General features: G+C 41.3%; 2 protein-coding genes across 12 annotated transcripts in view; one reads left to right on the top strand and one right to left on the bottom strand.

Annotated features, from left to right (window-relative positions):
- Window positions 1-20,834, bottom strand: part of NDEL1 (nudE neurodevelopment protein 1 like 1) — a 77,710-nt gene that overhangs the window by 15,420 nt on the left and 41,456 nt on the right. Inside the window, exon 9 of one of the 7 annotated variants that reach the window (XM_039847319.1) lies at window positions 5-44. The exons of the other annotated variants lie outside the window; for them this stretch is intronic. Coding sequence (XP_039703253.1) covers window positions 20-44 — 25 coding nt within the window. The 3' untranslated portion in view covers window positions 5-19. Of the gene's footprint in view, window positions 1-4; window positions 45-20,834 lie in introns of those variants that run through there. 7 annotated transcript variants of the gene reach the window in all.
- Window positions 1-20,834, top strand: part of MYH10 (myosin heavy chain 10) — a 130,765-nt gene that overhangs the window by 104,599 nt on the left and 5,332 nt on the right. For all 5 annotated transcript variants that reach the window (XM_039847308.1, XM_039847311.1, XM_039847307.1 and 2 more), the window contains 12 exons: window positions 3,036-3,180; window positions 4,581-4,787; window positions 6,550-6,654; window positions 7,883-8,035; window positions 8,525-8,773; window positions 9,045-9,257; window positions 11,235-11,447; window positions 12,568-12,729; window positions 16,218-16,346; window positions 19,153-19,241; window positions 20,109-20,232; window positions 20,316-20,524. In XM_039847308.1, coding sequence (XP_039703242.1) covers window positions 3,036-3,180; window positions 4,581-4,787; window positions 6,550-6,654; window positions 7,883-8,035; window positions 8,525-8,773; window positions 9,045-9,257; window positions 11,235-11,447; window positions 12,568-12,729; window positions 16,218-16,346; window positions 19,153-19,241; window positions 20,109-20,232; window positions 20,316-20,524 — 1,998 coding nt within the window. The remainder of the gene's footprint in view (window positions 1-3,035; window positions 3,181-4,580; window positions 4,788-6,549; window positions 6,655-7,882; window positions 8,036-8,524; window positions 8,774-9,044; window positions 9,258-11,234; window positions 11,448-12,567; window positions 12,730-16,217; window positions 16,347-19,152; window positions 19,242-20,108; window positions 20,233-20,315; window positions 20,525-20,834) is intronic.

The following is a 20,834-nucleotide window of genomic DNA, read 5'->3' as shown; positions in this document are numbered from 1 at the left end:
GTGTGTTTTCTTTATGTTGTCATTTTGAGTATCCTCTCTGCCTCCTGGAAATAATGTCATGTAGAAGAATGACAAAATAGCAGTGGTTAGAAACAAACCAGCCTACAAGGGTAGATGGAAGGACCAACAGACTGAGGTGCACAGAGTGAAATGTGTCAGAAAAGCCACAGTCAGTGATATCTAAAGGAAGGACAGAGCAGACACAGAGAGAGAGAGAGAGCTGAGAGGAGATTTATAAATAGACCAAGTAAGAGAAATAGAGAAGACTGGAGGAATAAGATGGGAGAGTCACAGAAAGAGGAGGAGACGATATGGGTGGTCAGACATCTGCTGGCAGCACCAACTGGTATGAACGGTGGGTAAGCAAACCTGAGAAGAGAGGTACACAGTCACAACGATGAAAAGAAAGGTGAGTACAGGTCCCCAGACAAGGGTGTGTATCAAGCAGAGACATATGCTATAACAGATGAGCCAACAGCCAGATATAGGCAAGAAGAAAGTGACAAGCACAGGCAAGCACAATTGGAGAAGTTTCAGGTGACCTTAGCACGTCAGCCCACAGAAAATCACAGGAGAACTGTAACAATGAACTGGTGAGCTGAACGGGCAGAGGGGCTGACCGGTGACGCCTGCTGGCGCATCGATAGAATTCTCATATAAGCTGCTGAGTTGTGACCTCCCAAGTTGCTGTCTTGCCCTCTTCCTGACCATCTGCTCCTTCGAGATTCAAGCTGCCAGGTACGTGAGGCCATCCCAGGAATCCCTGGGTTGCTTTGGCTGGTAGAGTTGGCTGGCTGTGTGCTCAAGTGCGCACGCACGTGCACAAACACACACGTCTGCCAGCTGTTCCAGGCTGTGAGTGATGGGAAGAGTAGCCTGTCACTGTGAGAAGATGGCTAAGGTTAAAACAAAAACAGAAGGAATCATTTCTGAAGTCAGGTGTGGTAAGAGGTAGGAAGCGACCTGGACAACTAGGATGGAAATGTGTTGTGAAAGCCAGTGGTGCTCTTCTCTGGAGGAAAGAGTGTGGTCATTTGGGTGCCTGGACCCGGAGAGAATGATGTCACTGAGTCTGCGGAAAAGGCTGTCCTGCGCAGTGAAACCGAGGCCAGATTGTGGACGCCAGGAGAATGTTCTGTGGTGAAGAAACGGAAGTGGTGAGCCTAATAACACGTCAAAGATTTGACCATAGATATGTTAAGACTACAGCGGCAATACAGAGGTTGCATCCCCAGAAGGCCACTGTCTCACTTGGAGTCCATCTGAGTGAGCCAGGCAGGGTTAGAGGCTTCCTACCCCACTTCAGCAGAATAACTGGTTTGAGCAGTTTTAAGTCTTGTCCTTCTCTTTAAAATATCTGCTTTCGAAAAATCTGGAAATTACTGAACTAGATTTTGTTGAAAGAATCTCAGCTGGTCTTTTGATTACAATAGAAGAAAGGGTTCTAATCATTTCTTCTATTCAACTCTTTAAAAAAATTTAAAGACAGTACAGTTGATATGTACGTTTATTAAAACCATGGATATGCTCAGATATAGCACTCATAGATTCTACTGTGTGAAGAATTTTGCTTGCCTACAGCTCAGATGTGCTAGCATTCATATGTACTGCACTCTTCTAAGGACTCAGGCCACCCCTACTTCTCCACTGGTTCTTCCCCAAGTTGTATATCACGTGATTACCATAAAAGTAACAGTCCTCAGCAAATCAAATACCCTTCAGCAGACTCAGTCGTCAGTTGGCATTTTAGTTCTCTTTAGGACTTATGATGAAGATCGCAGAAGACAGGGCCAGACCGATGCATGTCTTTCACCTGTAGTGAACTTGTGGCTGAGCTAGGCTGGCCCACAAAGAATCTTTAGTGATTCCTTTTGTCTGGCTACATGCAACTGCAGAGCTAGCAGCCACTTGGGCCCCTTTTCTCTTGGCACAGCTGACCTCAGCCCTCTAGATCTCTCCACTCCACTAGTAAAGATAGGAAAACGTGTCCACACAGGAGTCAGCAAATAAGTCACTGTTCTAACTGGCTACTGGTTTAAAGTATAGAGTTTAATGGTTTTAAAGTATAGAGCAAGTTTGTCAGGGTTGTGCATCGGGATTATTGTAAAGTTACAGCTATTTAAACTCTTGATGTTAATACAGCTCTTAGCAGAACTGGTATTTACCTTACTGGTTTCAGTCTTTATTAAGATATATGCTTAAAGATGATGCTCTAATCGACATATTTAAACAGTGACTTGTTGTGGGGGTGAAGTCTCTTCTACTTAATGAAATAACTTTGGTTTTTCAGGTTACCTTAAATATGTTACAGCAAATTATAAAAGTATTAGAAAGCCATGTAAAAATATTAGTGCGACCTTCATACTCTAAATGCAGGTTAAATAAAACCTCAGTTTATCTCTGGACATTGAAAACCTATGGTCTTACACCTGCTATGTTCTCATATCAAACTCGGCAGCCCCTTTCTGAACCAAGCATGTGACCCTTCAGCCTGCCTTCTAATTCTCTTGTCCCTCCTCCCGACCTTAAGCCATTTCCTGATAGAATTTTGGGAGGATATTAACTAACTAATTGCAGCTATTTCCCATGAATGATAAGAAAGGCTCCTGCTTTTGTCAAGGTGCAGTGTCCTATTTGATTTGGCCTTTAATTTCCCTTAGCTTTTGAAAGCCTCTTTGAGATTTATCCTTTTCCAGTTTTATTGAAATGCTGGTGCTGTAGCAGGCAGTTTGGCATCTGTGTTAACCAATTCCTGGCCTACAATGCAACGAGACTGCCTAGAACAGTTTGAAGACACTTAGGGATGTTACATTGTGTCTCAGTTGTAAGTGAGATGTGAAATGGGAGTTTTGCTGGTTCCAGAAGGATTTCTAGAACCACAATAATGATACCACAACAATGGACGCACCAGCCTATTGGAAAATAGCACATCCATTGTCAAAGGAGTTGATGTAATTTTTTTTAAGCAGCACATAAAAGTATTTTTAATTTAATTAGCTAATTCTGAGCTTCTTTCTCTAAAAATGTTTCTCTAGTACAAAACGTGAACAAGAAGTGGCAGAGCTGAAGAAAGCTCTTGAGGAAGAAACTAAGAACCATGAAGCTCAAATCCAGGACATGAGACAGAGACATGCAACAGCCCTGGAGGAGCTCTCAGAGCAACTGGAACAGGCTAAAAGGGTAAGGGAAACCCTGCCACGCCTTGGAGAAAATCAACCATCAGACTTCCATCCAGTCGCTATCGATTAATTCCCAAGCTTTGTACAACACCATGGCAAGCTGATGGAGAACCAAGAGCTCATAGGTGGCTTCTTTCTAAAAGTGCACTGCTTACCTACAAGAGCCATTTGCCCTTGATTTTTTTTCATTAAAGAACTGCATGGATCGAACGGTCATAAATCACATACTGCTCCCAGTGTCTCCTTTCACTAATACCATCTTTCTCCTGATGACTTAGCTCAAAAGCTTTGAACAGTTTAAAGTCATTCTCTCACTCTTCTGCTGCCAGCAAGTCACCAAGCCCTGCCAATATTTTAAGTATTCTTTATACTCATCTGTCCCTTCTTTTCCCTCCCTGCCTACGGTCTCAAGCCACCCTACACACTGGTGCCACTCATTTCACTGTTCTCTCTTCTCTGTCTCATATATAGGCTTTCCATCTTGATAAAACTTAATTTCATTTACCCTCTAACTCAAACCACCTTCCTGAGTGGACTAGTCTTCCTCAATATTTCCCAGTTATCCCTTCCTTCATGCTATTTGCTTTTTCTCCATATTTCTCTCCCCGCCTGTCCACATGCCACCTTTTAATTTATAGCACAGAATTAACATTTGTTGATCATTTACACTAGTATGTGTCAGTTACTGTGCTAGGCACTCTATGTGCATTGCCTTCATTAACCTTCATTACAATCCTGTGGCTTAGTCTCTCTTATTCTCATCCAAGAGATGAGGAAACTGAGGCCAAACAGTGTTAATAAATTAAGCCAGTGTCACACAGCTAGTAAGTGGAAAGGGACATTAAAGCCAGGCAGTCTGGCCCCAGAAGCCCATGTAACCCCCAACTACGCTGCTTTGAAAGCCCACCCTAGGTCCTGTGTCATCCCTGAGGTGGTCCCTGCAGAGATCAGCCTGTTGTGATCACCTTGCACCAACATACAGTGCCTACTCATATTATATAGTGACTACCTTATTGTTATTCAAACGTGTCCCTGTGTTATCCCAGCAACAAGATTTTTGGCTTCTTACTTAAAAAAAAATTTTTTTTTTTTTAACTAACAGAAGTTCTTACATAGAGAGGATGATATGAATGAATGATAACTCTTTGGACAGGATGTGCTCAGTTTGTCACCTCCGACCTGCACCAACAAGGATAAATTACACAGTATATCCGCTACCCTAAGCAGTATATCCAAGTGTGCTCCTTCCCTAGAAATCTTCACACTCGGTACAACAGTTGTTTTCATCCTACCCAACAAATGCTGACTGCAGACTCGTTATGCAGCAGAAGCAAAAAGCAGTACCTCTTATGGAGTATTATAAAAATACTAATAAATTATTTTTTCCCTTCCTTCTCCTAGTTCAAAGCAAATCTAGAGAAGAACAAGCAGGGCCTAGAGACAGACAACAAGGAACTGGCGTGTGAGGTGAAGGTGCTGCAGCAGGTCAAGGCCGAGTCTGAGCACAAGAGGAAGAAACTTGATGCCCAGGTCCAGGAGCTCCATGCCAAAGTCTCAGAAGGAGACAGACTCAGGGTGGAAATGGCCGAGAAAGCAAATAAATTACAGGTGAGGCTAGAAAACCTTTACTCTTGACGTATCTCGCAGTAGCGTATCCATAGTTTACCCATTTTATCCCAGAACTGTGTTATGTCAGAGACTCAGGACCACCCCATGGTTCAGTCCTTCACGAGGAGGACCTGCAGGACTCAGCGTATAGTCCTAGTCACAGTGCAGGCACAGTGAGCCATCTTATTATTTGGGGAATAGTAGGAGCCCTTCCAAAATCTAAGTTCCCAGATGCCAGCCAAGGGCCAGCCTGCAAGCAAGCCTTCTGAGAAGAGCACTCTCGGGCCTCTTTTGTTTACTTTTCTGCACAGGTATGTATTGAAATAGTGTGTGTGTGCGTGCACATGTGCTCATAATCCAGAAAGATTTTCCTAAAAGAGATGTTATAAACAGCATTATTAACTATATGTATAGTGGGAAGGCAAGGTGAGTAGCATTCATCGGGCACCAGTGCTGCCTGCACCAGGCATATATTAGGCTCCTTGTGTATGTTCTCCCGTTTAACCCTCACATCACCCCCTGGGTGAGTGTGGTAGATGAATGAGGACTGTGAGGCTCAAAGAAGCTAAGTAGCTTGCTTCTCTCTGGTGACTTCCCTGGCAGTTTATAGAGCTGGATTTGAAGGCACGAGGTCTCAGTTGAGTTCTGTGCCCTTCTCCTCCACACTGTTGCCAAGACTGATGAGGTGTGGGCTTCCTGAAGGATATTGCTAAAATGAGTAAAAATAAAAAATGACATGTATAGATTTGTATTCTGTATGCCCTCCCTTTGCTAATATGACTAGAGGACAAACTAGAATGAAGGGGGCCCTACTATCCTTTTTGAGTATTCTCTCTACGTCTGACACCCACTGTCCTCACAAACTATAAAAGGTCGTATACCATGGAGATTTGGGAGGAGCGAGGGAAGATTTTAGAGCTATCATTAATTGAGGGGAAAATATGTATTTTCCCCACAGTATTCATAAAATCTAACCATAAGAAATAGCTAAATATTCATGATAAATGTATAATGCCAGGTTTTTTAATTTTTTAAACATTTTTCTTATAATTGGCATACAGTATTATCTTAATTTTCAGGTGTACAACATAGCAATTCTACATTTATATACCTTACCTGTCACTGTGCAGTTATCACAATCTTATTGTCTTCCCTGAGCTAACACCAGATATTTTTTTAATGCTTAAAAAGAATGTTGAGCTGTGAATACTAGAATTTGAATTTGAAATCTCTATTTTAAAGTTTTCAAGTTCTATAAGAATATGAATTATACTTGCAGACTGCCCTGCGCCCTCACCCCACCCCGCCGCCACACACCACAGCATTTGATTACTACATCTTAGTGTGAAAAAGGATCAAAATAACACACCTGCTGACTTTAGAGCCTGTTCACATAGTATAGCAGCCACTCTTTCGGAGGATTTAGTATAATTTTTGTCTCTTCATGATAAAAAAACAAGGTAGTAAACTAGTTAGGAGAATCCCTCTCCATGTGTGGGCTCTGCAGTTTTAAACTACCTGTCCTTTCAGTGGGTAGAGACTATTATGTTGTCTATGGTAGCTGGTACAGTGTCTGCTTCTTGGGCACTGTTGGGAGGTGACATACTCTTGGTGGCGAAAGTCTTCCTTAATAGAGTTTGACAGCTTCAAGATCACCCGCTCTTCCACCAAATACTATCTTTTTATGCTTATTTAAGAGAGGTGATTCTGGACCCTTTTTATCTGCTTACCATTGAATTTAATCTTTTACTCCTCCTTGCAGAATGAATTGGATAATGTTTCAACTCTTCTGGAAGAAGCAGAGAAGAAGGGTATTAAATTTGCTAAGGACGCAGCTAGTCTTGAGTCTCAACTACAGGATACACAGGTATTTTAGAGGGAGTAAGGGGCCTTTAATCATAAATCTACCATTTCTATAATCAATAAGTTGTGAAACATACCAGCCCCAGAATTGCCTTCTTAGCACTTCTTTCTGATTTTATGCCCTACTTTTATTTGGAGCCATCTTGCACTAAAACCAGCCTTGATACTCAGGAAATCTCTAAAGCCGTGTCTCGATGCAGAGCCCTTTGTTTCTATGTGTTGCATGCATGCGGGGGCCTAGGAGACAGCTCCCGCTGGCACCAGCGGGCATTGCCTGGGGTTTCACCAAGTGGCAGTCCTAGTGCACACACGTCTTTTGCTGGATGTTTTAAATAAGATTAAATAAGATTGTTTTGTTGTGGTTGAAATTTCATTATGCTGACCTAAGAGAAGCAGTCCATTTTGTAAAAGAGTGTGTAGAAGCTTATCTGGCCTACCTTTTTAAGACTTGCATCGAATCATTTGTTAGGTTATCATGTTTTTAAGTCAGATAGAAGTTAGGTTAATGACTCTGATAATATAATGTAGCAATTTTCTTAGAGTTTTACATCTTATTTTTATTAAATTTGCAAACTTTGTATGGGTGTGTGTTTGTCAGTTTCTGGGCTAGGTGCTGGGGATATAGGGTAAAAATCTCAGATAAACAGAAAGTAGGATAAGTAGGCAGTGGGAGATAAGTTCATTGTAATTGGGGTTTATGCTGTGACAAGGGCACATCCTGGTTAGTGAGATTAAAAAGAGACAAGGGCCAGATCACAGAAAGCTCTATATGTGCCTTTGAAAAATTTAAGTCTGAATGTGATGGGAAAGACATGTTTTCATTTACAGTTTAGAAAAATTACTCTGGCAGAAAGGATGAAGGACAAACAATTGATGGGTTGCCCAACATTGGAGGTAATCCTCGTGGGAAATGCCAGGTCCTTGAACTAAGGCCGGGGTATGGACATGAAGAGGAAGGGATTCTAGGAGTGAGGAGATGCAGGAAAGCGAGGTGTCTCGGACTACTCACAGGCCCCAGGCCTGAGCCTCCTGAATGAGTCTGAAGCCATGTTTGTGTTCAGAATATTTATAACATTATCATGTTTGTTTTAAAATCATTTCTGTTTATTAATATCGCTGGGTATTCCTCATACACTGAAGCTCTCTGTTCTTTATGACTTTTTTTTTAATAGACATGTTTTGTTTTGATGATTAATGTAACTTAAGTACTGACCTTTTATAAAAATAAATAGGAACTTCTTCAGGAGGAGACACGCCAAAAGCTGAACCTGAGCAGTCGGATTCGACAGCTGGAAGAGGAGAAGAGCAGTCTTCAGGAGCAGCAGGAGGAGGAGGAGGAGGCCAGGAAGAACCTGGAAAAACAAGTGCTGGCCCTGCAGTCCCAGGTGTGTGTGTCCTCTTAGGAAGCCGTGGTGACCTAGATGTGTATGTGTATTTAGCAGCTAATGTCCCCGCTATACTGGATTGCTTAACCTCCATTTGGGACAGTTAATTAGGTTGTACTACTAAATAAAGCCCATTTAGTGTTTTGCTTCTTTTTTTCTTTCTTTCTTTTTTTTTTTTTTTTTTTTTTTTTTTTTTTTTTGACACAGCCAAATGCTGATACTAGGCTGGTTATAGTGCTGTAAGCATTTAAACTAAAGATGTAGGACTGCGCCAACCATGTAAGGTTTTAATCCAATCATCATTCTATAGGTTATTAGGTAAGAAATTAAGTTACAGTGTAAGATTAATTTGCTCAAAATCACATAGCATTGATTTATATTATTTCTTCTCACAGAATATTGAGAACAAGTTTTTTCTTTCTGCCTCAAATGCGAAAACCAGTAGAGCTCTTTATTATTGATCTTTTTTTTTCTTTACATAAAACCTAGTTGACTGATACCAAGAAGAAAATAGATGATGACTTGGGAACAATTGAAAGTTTGGAAGAAGCCAAAAAGAAACTTCTTAAAGACGTGGAGGCCTTGAGCCAGCGCCTGGAGGAAAAGGCTCTGGCCTATGACAAGCTGGAGAAGACCAAGAACCGCCTGCAGCAGGAGCTCGATGACCTGACAGTAGACCTGGACCACCAGCGCCAGATCGTCTCCAGCTTGGAGAAGAAGCAGAAGAAGTTTGATCAGGTTGTTCCCAGAGTCCAGGACCAGTTTCACACTGTGTTTCCTCCTGGCAACGCTCTCACTTTTAGTTTATTTTAGAATAATATTTTCATATTTAAAGCAATACACCTTTATATCAACTTATAAAAAAGAAAAGCAAAAGGAAAGAAATAAGAGAACACCCATAATCTTATAGTAGTATTCTTAGCAATAAGTGAGACGTGTCACGAGTGGGAAGAGTTTATGTTGCTTTTTAAATTGTTGTTAATATTTCCTGTTGCCCTTGCATATATAGCTCTTAGCAGAAGAGAAGAACATATCTGCTCGCTATGCTGAAGAGCGAGACCGTGCTGAAGCAGAGGCCAGAGAGAAAGAAACCAAAGCCCTGTCCCTGGCCCGGGCCCTCGAGGAGGCCCTGGAGGCCAAGGAGGAGTTTGAGAGGCAGAACAAACAGCTGCGGGCAGACATGGAAGACCTGATGAGCTCCAAGGATGACGTGGGGAAGAATGTGAGTATCCTTTACCCCCTGGAGACCAGTCCCTTCAAAAGGAGAGCGGGCAGCTCCTTCCTTAGGAATATTTCTGTAGTCTGTTCTCGGTTTGTTCTTGTAGCTGCACTTACAGGTGGGGAAGCTTTGTTTATTCTTATCGCTTTTATAGGCCCTCCTTGCCCTAACCTGCATTCTGGCTGGGGATCTTTAAACAAAAGATTTCATTGTTCCTGAGTCACAGGTAGTCATCAAATACAAATATGGGGAGGTCCCCTCAAATAGAGGGTAGTGGGATTTGTCTCTAGAGTGGGGACCTAGAGAGGAGTGAGATGGGAACTGCAGCTCTCTCTGACCTAGGACTTCCCAATGAGACCTCACTGTTTTCTCTGAAGACTTCAAATGCTTGGGGGACTTACAGTTTGGAAATTTCTGTAATACCATTTATCATTCCACTGCATACATCTTCCACGAGAGCTATGGTTGTCCTACATCCTTCCCTTAGTATATGATGTGTTGAGGATAATGAAGTGAGCCCAGGCCTAGGAGTCAAAAACAGGGTTAAGGCTTGGCTTTTCCACCAGCTTCCATTCTGACCAGGAGAAGCCACTTAACCTCTTTAAGTCTAAGTTTCCTCATCTGTCAAATGGACATTATACTTGCCCAGTTTCATGAAGCTATTACAGATGTGCTTGGTAAAGCATAGTCCTCTATAAAGGTAAAGTCTCATTTTCATGGGATGTGGGCTCTCTGGCCACATCATAAGGGAGGGGAAGACTGTCATGCCTTCTTCCTCCTGGGTGTCTCCTGCAACCTCATGCCCAGGGGACCAGCACCATGGACAAGAAGAAAGAAGAAACTACCTAGAGTCGAAATAGCTATGATTACATAGTAAACTGTAGAGAGAGAACCCCACAGTTGACTCTGTTTTCTTGTTCCATACTAGTTTTCTCTAAAATAACTGAGTCACAGATTTATTCCACAAACATTTCTTTTGTGCCTATGAAGTACCAGGCACTGCTGAGAGACACATGCCTTCCTCATGTCATAAGTCTTCTCCTGCCTGTCCCTGTGAGAACTGACATGGCCATGAACCCTAACAGGAATACATAATAGCACCTACATGTTGCCTGTCTGAAGGGCTGTCTTGAGGAATCAAAGGGGCATGTAGTAAGAAGCATTCAGCACAGCACTTGGCAGAGAACTGGGTGAAATGTTTGTGATGGGGATCTTTGTCCAGAGAAAGGTCAGGCCTCTTTTTAACGGTACCATGCTTCGCAGGCCTAACACACCTTAATATTTAAAAGTTTCTACACATGCATTTTCAGTACAAATGATCTTTTCCACAGCAAGAAGGATGTACTATAATAACCTGTTACAGGGGTGGCTCCATAGTGTAGTGGTTAGCATGTCTGCTTTACATGCAGAAGGTCCTGGGTTTGCGCCCCAGGTGGAGCCATGAACCAGGCCCCGGGTGTACCAAAGCCCGGGGTACGCGCCCCCTACCTGGGGGGAGACACCCCGCCTTCAGAGATCCAGTTCTTAAAAAACAAAAGGGAGACGTATGCAGTAGGTCAGGGGTTGAAGTGGCGGCGGGGAGGGGCAGAATTAAAGAGGGGAAAAATAACCTGTTACACACAGAGACAGCAAGCAAATGGCCAGTCAATAGACAATTTCTTCAAGACACCGCACTCTTTTCATTGTTCTTTGGCTTTTTAAAGATCTCTTAGTGTCAAGTTCTTAGAGAATAATTTATTGATTACAGAGCACATGTGAATAAAGAAGTCAGTACTGTCATTTAAATGGCCTACCCTGAAGTAAGGAATAGCAGCGGCCATAGAGGAAAAGGGAAGGATGTGAATAGTGTGTCAGGCAGCCGGCCCAGGGATGCCCGGAGTGGCCAGCATGCTGTATGGGGGCCTGTGAAACATGAAGACTCCTTTCCTTGCTTGTGTCTCTGCCAATGGTCAGCTCTCTCTTGATACTTCCTGTGTTTAGGTCCATGAACTTGAAAAATCCAAACGGGCCCTAGAACAGCAGGTGGAAGAAATGAGAACCCAGCTGGAAGAGCTAGAAGATGAACTTCAGGCAACAGAAGATGCCAAACTTCGCCTGGAGGTCAACATGCAGGCCATGAAGGCCCAGTTTGAGAGAGATTTGCAAACCCGAGATGAGCAGAACGAAGAAAAGAAGCGGCTGTTGATTAAGCAAGTAGGTTGAAGAAAGTGTGGCCTCTGGAACAAGAACTTGTTCATTCTCAAAGCCTTGTTTTTGGTCAATATCCTATTCATTCGCATTAGAACACATTAGCTGTTGTAAAATTAGTTTATCTGGTTACTTGATTTTATTTTTTTACAATTTAATGTAATTGGTTTTGATTTCCTATTTGTTAAACAATATCATTGCTGCTTACAAGCCAGGATACTTATCATCGATTGAAAAGCCTTCAGTGGAATCTCAAGGGAATATGTCATTAGATTCAAGTTCTGTGAGTCTTAAAAAAAGTATGGGTGAAGGAAAGAATCAAAATGCACCAGAGGTGATTCAACCTATTTCTGAAGTTCAGATCACATGTCTTTGTTAAACCACTCTTTAAAAGGAAAAAACCTGATATTTACATTTTTTTATTTTAAAAAGTTTCTGGGCACTTATAATTTATATTCTTTTCTGGACATATGTTGAATTTCTAAAAGCTTACTTTAAAAATTATTTGTGGATATTTTGATACTTCCTCGGAGTTCGTGGTATAAAGTCTTAGATGTGAGATATGTTTAATTTTGTCTTATTTTCATTCTACTAATATTTATTACATTTGGTCACTTATTGCTAGATAACAAATTACCTCAAATTCGGTGGCTTAAAACACTTATTAACGCAGCTTCTGTAGGTCAGGAATTCTGAATTGACTCAGCAAGATGCATCTGAAGGGCTGGCTGGGGCTGGAGGGTCCTCGTTCAGCTGGCTCACCCACACGGTGTTGGCCTAAGACCAGCGGCTCGCCACAGGCTGCTTGAGTGTCCTTGGAGGGAACTTGCCCAAGAAGTTGTCCCATGTCTTTCGATTTTGTTATATCGCCTAGCATATGAGCTCGAGATCAGGGACTCTGACTTCTTAGGTACCTTTGTAATAGTGGAAATGGTATGTACCAGGTGTTGTTTTTTTAAAGTTCTATCTGAACAAAATTCAACTACTGTGGTTTTTTGTTAATAACTGCTCAGTAACAGACAGCACCTGTGCAGGGTAACCAGAGCCCCTATATGATGACAGGCTGCCTGTTCTCCGTGAGAAGATACTGGGGTCTGACGAGGCATAACCCAATATTGTCTGTCAGGTGCGGGAGCTCGAGGCAGAGCTGGAGGATGAGCGAAAACAGAGGGCACTTGCTGTTGCTTCAAAGAAGAAAATGGAAATAGACCTGAAGGACCTTGAAGCTCAAATCGAGGCTGCAAACAAAGCTAGGGATGAAGTCATCAAGCAGCTTCGCAAACTTCAGGTATGTGCAGTCAACCATCAGTCTTAAAGATGGTGTCATCTGGACCTACTGAGATCAAACACATGACCTGTGAAGCTGAGAAAAGCTCTGCAGCACCTAGCCTGCCATCTTGCCAGGGAGCACAATGGAGCTGTCACCTTTGGCTGTAGGGTGGGGCAACAGGCCATAAAGAGGGCACGTGTGTACCTCCAGTGTCTATAGGGTGTGCTTGGCCCCACTTAGTGAGTCTTGAAACAGAGCCAGGGTGGATTCAACAGGTAGAGCATCCACCAATAGGAAAATGCTCTTTGGGCTCTGAACAGCTTCTGGTGATGCTTAATTAATTTAACATAGCCACTGAGCCACCAAAAAGGAAGGTATATCGACATCCTCCTTTAGTGCCGTGAGCTTTAGTAATCTTTTCAGTCTTATCTAATCATCACTTTTGCTTCTCAAATGGAGTGCTGGTTTTCACTATCACAATGACAAAAAGTGATTTTTCTAATAACATAGTATTGGCAGGATATAATGAGTCTTCATATAAATAGGCACAGCTTCTCTGGGGGGAGTGTTGTCAGTTACGACAAAAGCTTTAGAAAATACCCATACCTTTGACCTCGGTAATTCCCCATCTCGAGAATTTATTCTAACAAAATACAAGGATGAGAAGATATATATATACAAAATATCATAGCTTAAATGTTATTTCTGATAGCAAAAAATGGAAACAACCTAAATATAAGTGGACTGCCAGCCATTTAAACGATGGGGCTATGTATGCAATGACAACAGAGCTTAGAAGATACAGTGTAGGGCATTTTGGTTTATAATTCCACACACATATGTGTATAGATTTTTGCATATAGATGTAGATATATATATACTTAGAAAAAAGTTTAGAAAGAAAAGTCATTTCTGGATAATGGATTTATGAGTAACTTATTTATTTCCCCGTACTTTTTTAAAAAACTAAATACAAAGGTTTTTGTTTTTACCAGCTAATTAAAAAGATTATTAAGCTCATTACGAAAAATATAAATAGCATTATTATGATTTTATTTATTTAATAGCTTTATTGAGATATAATTCACATATCATAGAATTTACCTATTTAAAGTATTTCCAGTATTTTTTAGTAAATTCACAGGGGTGTGCAGTCATCACCACTGTCTAATTTTGGACATTTTGGTTCCCTCTGAAAGCAAGCCTATAACCATTAACTGTCATTCCACACTATCTCTGCCACATCCAGAACTAATCAACCACGAATCTATTTTCTGTCTCATAGATTGGCCTACGCTGGGCATTTGATATAAATAGAATCATACAATGTGTGCCTTTTTATGACTGGCTTCTTTCACTTAACGTAATGTTTTCAAGGTTCATCCATGTTATAGCATGAATAAGTATTTCATTCCTTTTTATTACCAAATAATATTTATTCCATTGTATGAACATTTGTACCACATTTTATTAATCCATTCATCATTTGGGTTGGTGGATATTTAGGTGACTTCAACTTTTGGTTACTAGGAACAAGGCTGCTATGAACATTCATATATACGTGTGCACATGCGCTTTCAGTTTCCTTGGGTATCTACCTAGGAGTGGAATTGCTAGGTTATATGGTAACTGTTTAATTTTGAGGAATTGTCAGATCTTTCCATAGTGACTATATTATTTTACAGTCCTACCAGCTGTATATAAGGACTCCAGTTTCTCTACATCTTCACTAACACTGCTATTGTCCATCTTTTAATTATAGCCATCCCAGGAGGTATGAAGTGGTACCTCCTTGTGATTTTGATTTGCATTTTCCTAATGACTAATAATGTTGAACATCTTTTCATATGCTTATTGGCCATTATTTTATTTGAAAAAAAGTCTTTAAGTTTTCTGTTCATCTTTTTGATTTGTCTTTAATAACTGAGTTGTAACATTTCTGTATACATTCAGGATGTTTCTTATAAAAGTATATGATTTCCACATATTTTCTTCCATTCTCTGGTCTGTCTATTCACTCACTCAGTGGTATCGTTTATAGCATAAAAGTTTCTAATTTTGATGGAATCCAGTTTACTTCTTTTGTTTCTTGTGCTTTTTAAATTATATATGAAACCACAGCCTAATCCAAGGTCATGAAGATTTATTGCTATGTTTTCTCCTAAGAGTTTTACACTTCAGCTCTTTTAAAATCCATTTGAGTTAATTTTCATATGGTTTGATATGTAAACCCAACTTGTCTTTTCGATATGGATATCTAGTTGTTCTAGAACCATTTGTTAAAAAGACTGTTCTTTCCCCCATTGAATTAATTCTATTCCATTGATCTACATCTGTCCTTACACAAATACAAGTCTTAGTTACCATAGCTTTGTAAATTTTGAAATTGAGAAGTGTGACTTCTCTAACTTTGTCCTTTTTCCAGATTGTCTAACTATCCACATTCTTTGCAATTACATTAGGATCGACTTGTCAATTTCTAAAAGAGGCCAGCTTGGATTTTGATATTGTGTTGACTCCATAGGTCAATCTGGAAAGTATTGCCATCTTAACAATATTAAGTTTTCCAGTCCACGAACATGGCCATCTTTCCATTTATTTAGCTATTCTTTAATTTTTTTTTCAGTGGTGGTTCATTTTACAGTTTTTGTTGTACAAGTCTTATATTTCTTTAGCTAAATTTATGCCTAAGCATTTTATTCTTTTTGATTCTATTTTAAGTATAAATGCTTTCTTAACTTTTGGAATGTTTATAATTAGTGTGTAGAAATACAATTAACTTTTGTATATTGATCTTGTATCCTGCAACCTTGCTGAACTTATTAGTTCTAATGGTTTTTTAATGGATCCCTTAAGATTTTCTATATATAAGATCATGTCACCTGTAAATCAAGTTAGTTTTATTTCTTCCTTTCTAATCTGGATGTCTTTTTTTCCTTGGTCTCATTGCTTTAGAATCTCCATTATGGTGTTAAACAGAAGTGGCAAGGTCAGACATCCCTGTCTTGCTGCTGATTTTAAGGGGAAAAGCATTCAGTCTTTGAACATTATTATGATAATAACTGTCAATTCTTTATTGATGCCCTTTCTTAGAGTTGAGGAAGTTTCCTTCTATACAGCTTATTGAGTGTTTTTGTAATAAAAGAGTATTAGATTTTGTCAAATGTTTCTTCTGAATTATGAGATAATCATATGGTTATATGAATTCATTTTTTGTTGTCAAATGAACCTTGGGTTTCTCAGATAAATCCCATTTGGATAGTGGAATATTGTGGTTTATAAATATACATGGTGTATAATTTTTTATATGTTGATGGATTCAGTTTGCTACTATTTGTTGAGAATTTTTGTGTTGGTCTAAATGTTTTCTTATAACATCTTTGTCACTTCCATATACTTTTATATTTACAATGACCGTATATTACTTTTACAATCTGAAAAAAATCATATGTTTAAAAATTATGAATGAAAACTACCCCCAAAACCTTCTTCCTATTTAACCTTAGGCTCAGATGAAGGATTACCAGCGTGAATTAGAAGAAGCCCGTGCATCCCGGGATGAGATTTTTGCTCAATCCAAAGAGAGTGAAAAGAAATTAAAGAGCCTAGAAGCCGAAATCCTTCAATTGCAGGAGGTTTGTTTACATATTCATCCATTCATTCAACAAATATTTGCCCTGCCAATTTCTCCAAGATCAGATAAATATATCTTAATATTTTTGTAGCCTAGTGTAATTTCACTATTCATTTTTTAAGTTACTGGACTATCTTACTGCTTTAGTTCGGCAGAGTAGTCGCACCTTTTGATACTGCTCATATATATTCCCCTACCTGGCTGAAAGCAGAGGAGCTGGTTAGTAACTTTTCGAGCCACTTTCCTGGCTTGTTCCATGTGTAAGAAAAGGGAGTGATGTTTATTTAGTGTTAGTAAGCATCAGGATCATTTAACTCTGAACTCTGACCTAAGTGATACAAGACTGCCTTGTTTTACGCAGACGTACTATTTGTGATACTTAAAAGGAGAAAAGTATGTTTCACTGAATTCCTAAGTGAATCATCTTGTAATCCAACAATTCTTTCATTTATCTCTCTTGTAAGTTCTCATGAAGAGTGATTGATTCTATCAATGCTTGGCACACTTGAATGCATACGTTTCTTTTTCTATTTTCAAAAGCTTTATTGAGGTATAATATACAAAGAAGTGCCCATATTTAATGTATACATAAATTTCTATATAAATAAAGGATGATCGCATTTATTCAACCTGGAAAGAGAAAAGCAACTTAAGTTGAAATGTTATCAGTTAACATGAAAAAACTCCCAGTACAAACACCTAGAAATGCTGGATAAAAATGTTACCAAAGTCAACTATATATGCGGAGTTGAGCTTTCAAGAAAGAAAGGAAAACTCTCTAGGTGTCAGGAATTAAGAAGGAACTGAAAACCAGACATCTGAACCCTGAGCACATCCTGAGATTACCCTGAGAGCCAGCTTTTGGGTTGATCCTTGTTTTTCTTTTTATTAATTTTGTTCTTACCTTTATTTCCTTTGAATGTTTTTCTGACTTCTTGAGTTGGACACATAAAATGTTCCTAGAACATAAGTTCCCCTCAGAGTACTATTTTCACTGTATCCTATTTGTTGTCATTTAAATTCTAAGTTTTTCTAATTTCTATGATGGTTTCTTTATCCCATGAATAATTTAAAAGTGTGGTTTAAATTTCCAAATGTGTGACATTTATTCTTTTCTTGGTTGATTTCTAGTTTCATTGCATTATAGTTAGAGAATATTGAGAGTCAAGCAGCTCTAAGGTCTAGAACATAGGGTCAGTCTTTATAAATATCTGTGTGCTTAAAAAGAACGTGTATTCATCAATGAAGCAGAATATCAAGATCTATGTAGTTCATCGTGTAATCAGTGATATCCCTTGAGTGATGGGACTCTGGGAGCCTGCCTTCTGGAGAGCTCCTGGGGCATTGCCCAAGTATCAAAGCACCCTGAAACCCAGCACTCTGTTTTTTTCAGAAAGCTGAAAGTGTTTATTATAGACCTTCCGACAGGGGGACGGCATTAGGGAGAAGAGTCTGATCTGGAACGCTAGCTCTTCCCTTCCCTCTATTTCTCTATTTTTTCTTACCTCAGACACCTTTGTTCCATCTGGCCTATAGGCCCTAGGGTCCTCTCCTTTCTCCCATGGGTCCCTCAGCCTGCGCGCAGCACACCCATCCAGGGGCTGGGCCCAGGAGAATAGAACACCAGAGGCCAGCGGGCAGAGCGGACACACAGTGTTTGTCAATCAGAGACCATCAGGTCCAAAGTATTCTGCCTGCTGCCATCACATCCTAGATTCGTGCCCTGTCCCATGTATTAGGATTCTGTATGTTAGAACCTAGGCCTTTTGGAGGGCCTACATCCTGTGCACTAAAATAAGAGGCGAGTGCACATGCAGAGCACACAGATGAACTTTTATGCAGCCCTGCTCCTCAAGCATCTTAAGTTGTGCTCTTGCCAAATATCGCATCTTTTGGAAGAGGCAGCTGGTGATAAGAGGCCCTGGGCAGGGAGGGATTCAGAACCATGAGTTTCTGCTGTTGACCAAGCTTGAGACTTGGGGCAGTTTACTTCATCCACGTGGCCTCAGTTTCCTTATCCATAAAATAAGATGGTGTAGCTCTTAAATTCTGAGAATATGATCTTAGTCTTTACCCAGTTGGGGTGAGAAATGCACCCTGACTCCTGCCTGTGGAAAATCCTCTTTCCAAGGAAATTTGTGGAAAAGCAGCCATTAGGCAGTTCTTCCTCCAGAGGACTGGCAGGCACAGGGCTGTCTCCTTGCCCTGACCAGGGCTCCCATCTCCTTCAAGAAAGAGGCCCTGCTTACCGCAGAGGCCCAGCTCTCTGAGCCCGTGAAGTCACACTCCACCCACCTCCTTGGGAGCTGTGATCCTAACTAACTGTACAGCACAACTACCTTTTTTTCTGGTGCCTTGATATTCACTGGTCTACCTAGCTAGTCGATTTGATCTCCAAACTGTACTACTTGTATATGTGGAAGATACTTCAAGACCATGAATTGGTATAGTTTGGGGTTTGCATGAAGTTTGTGCTCAGTTTGTGATTAAGAAACACCAGCTTTCTAAGAAGGGCAGGAATATAGCTGCCTCTTAAATTGGAAGGGACAGCCAAGCCCTTACACAGACTAGGACTTCCTCTGTGGACATTTTTGTACGTTTTGATACAGCATATCACCTGGCTGACCTATACCCAGACAGATTCTCTTCAGCAAACCTACCACCTTAATTTCTCAAATCTAATTGTAATTTGAGGCATACATAGAGTGCTTGGAGCAAGGTGGCTATAGCCTATAGGCATTGTCAGATTTCACAATTGAGGAAACTATCAACAGCCAGAGTTTAAATCATGGTCTAAACTTATTTAGGAACTTGCCTCATCTGAGCGAGCCCGCCGACATGCCGAGCAGGAGAGAGATGAGCTGGCTGATGAGATCGCCAACAGCGCCTCTGGCAAGTAAGTCTCCTGACAGCAGGTGGAAAGGGGCATCTGTGGCGGCCCCACCAGTCCTCTTAGGCAACAGTGGCTCATTCCCCTGGGCTTGCCTGCTACACTGAGAAGGCCGTGGGTGTTGTCAGGCATAAAGAAGTCAGTAGTTGATTTGCTCATGTGTTCAAAGTCTGGAAAGATGAGCAGAAGGTGCTGAGGCTCCAGAATGTCTCAGCCGCTGGCTGGCTGCACGACCCAGACAGGTCACACCTCCTCATGCCAGTCATGCCGACAGTAAGTATAAAGGAATACATTCAGAACTAACCTGGTTTCCATAGATTGCACAGCTATGCAATGAAAGTCCACTCTCATTCATCAGACTTACCTTTCCTTGAATGCATTTTTCATTAAAAGTCATCTTTTATTCCAATTAAGAAGTTGCTTTCTCCATTTAATTACTGTACTGAGGGTACATCATGATCATTTTCTAGCATGCCATGATGAGGAGTTAGCATTTTTATTTCAATGCACTGGAAAACAGGTAGATTTTAAGCCAGGGAATGCCAAGCTCTTTTTGTACTTTTGAAAGCTGATGCTGTCTGTGGAGAACAGATGGAGAGGCAGGAGGGAGGTCAGCTGGAAGGCTCCCACAGTGGTCCAGATAAGAGATGACAGGGCCTGGACTAGGGTAGCAGGCATGGGGATAGAGAAGTAGGTGGCGTGTTTGACGTGTGATGACTAGGACTTGATAGATTGGGCAGTGGGTTCAGGGGAGAGAAAAATCAAGACCAGTGCTCAGTGTCTTGCAGCACGGTGGGTAGAGGAGTCCTCTTCCCTGAGTTTCCCCACATTGTGTAGAGCTGCTATTGAGCTGTCATCTTCTTGCTCTGCCAGGTCTGCCCTACTGGATGAGAAGCGGCGTCTGGAGGCACGAATCGCACAGCTGGAGGAGGAGCTTGAAGAGGAACAGAGCAATATGGAGCTGCTCAATGACCGCTTTCGCAAGACCACGCTACAGGTGGCCCAGACAGCAGCCCGTCACCTGGGAAGGCCTGTGCTACCCCTCTGGCACGAATGACTAACCCCATCTCTCCTGTCTAGGTGGATACGCTGAATGCAGAGCTGGCGGCGGAGCGCAGCGCTGCCCAGAAGAGTGACAATGCACGCCAGCAGCTGGAGCGGCAAAACAAGGAGCTGAAGGCCAAGCTGCAGGAACTAGAGGGTGCTGTCAAGTCCAAGTTCAAGGCCACCATCTCTGCCCTAGAAGCCAAGATTGGGCAGCTGGAGGAGCAGCTTGAGCAGGAAGCCAAGTAAGAGGTTTTTACTGTGGTAAACCAAAACTTAGAGCTTCTCTACTGCAGACCAGGTCCAGACTCAGCCTGTGAGCCAGAGACAAAATAGACACTTGCCTTGTGGGAGTTACCATGGCAGGGGAAGAGATGACCAGTACGTATGTAACTGGAGTGGGAGATAGGAGGTGTGAGCCCTCAGGAAAGGCTGGGCTCACCTGTCAGCTCTTCTAGGACTCAGCTGATAATATGGTGTCCCATGATTTTCTAGGTGCCAGTTTACATTTTTACCCAAAGTTGATTTCCCAAGTTGGTGGCATCACAGGAAATG

The sequence above is a fragment of the Pteropus medius genome, unplaced genomic scaffold, assembly GCF_902729225.1.
Source record: "Pteropus medius unplaced genomic scaffold, Ma_sr-lr_union100, whole genome shotgun sequence".
Lineage (NCBI taxonomy): Eukaryota > Metazoa > Chordata > Mammalia > Chiroptera > Pteropodidae > Pteropus > Pteropus medius.
This window is presented reverse-complemented; position numbering and strand designations above follow the sequence as displayed.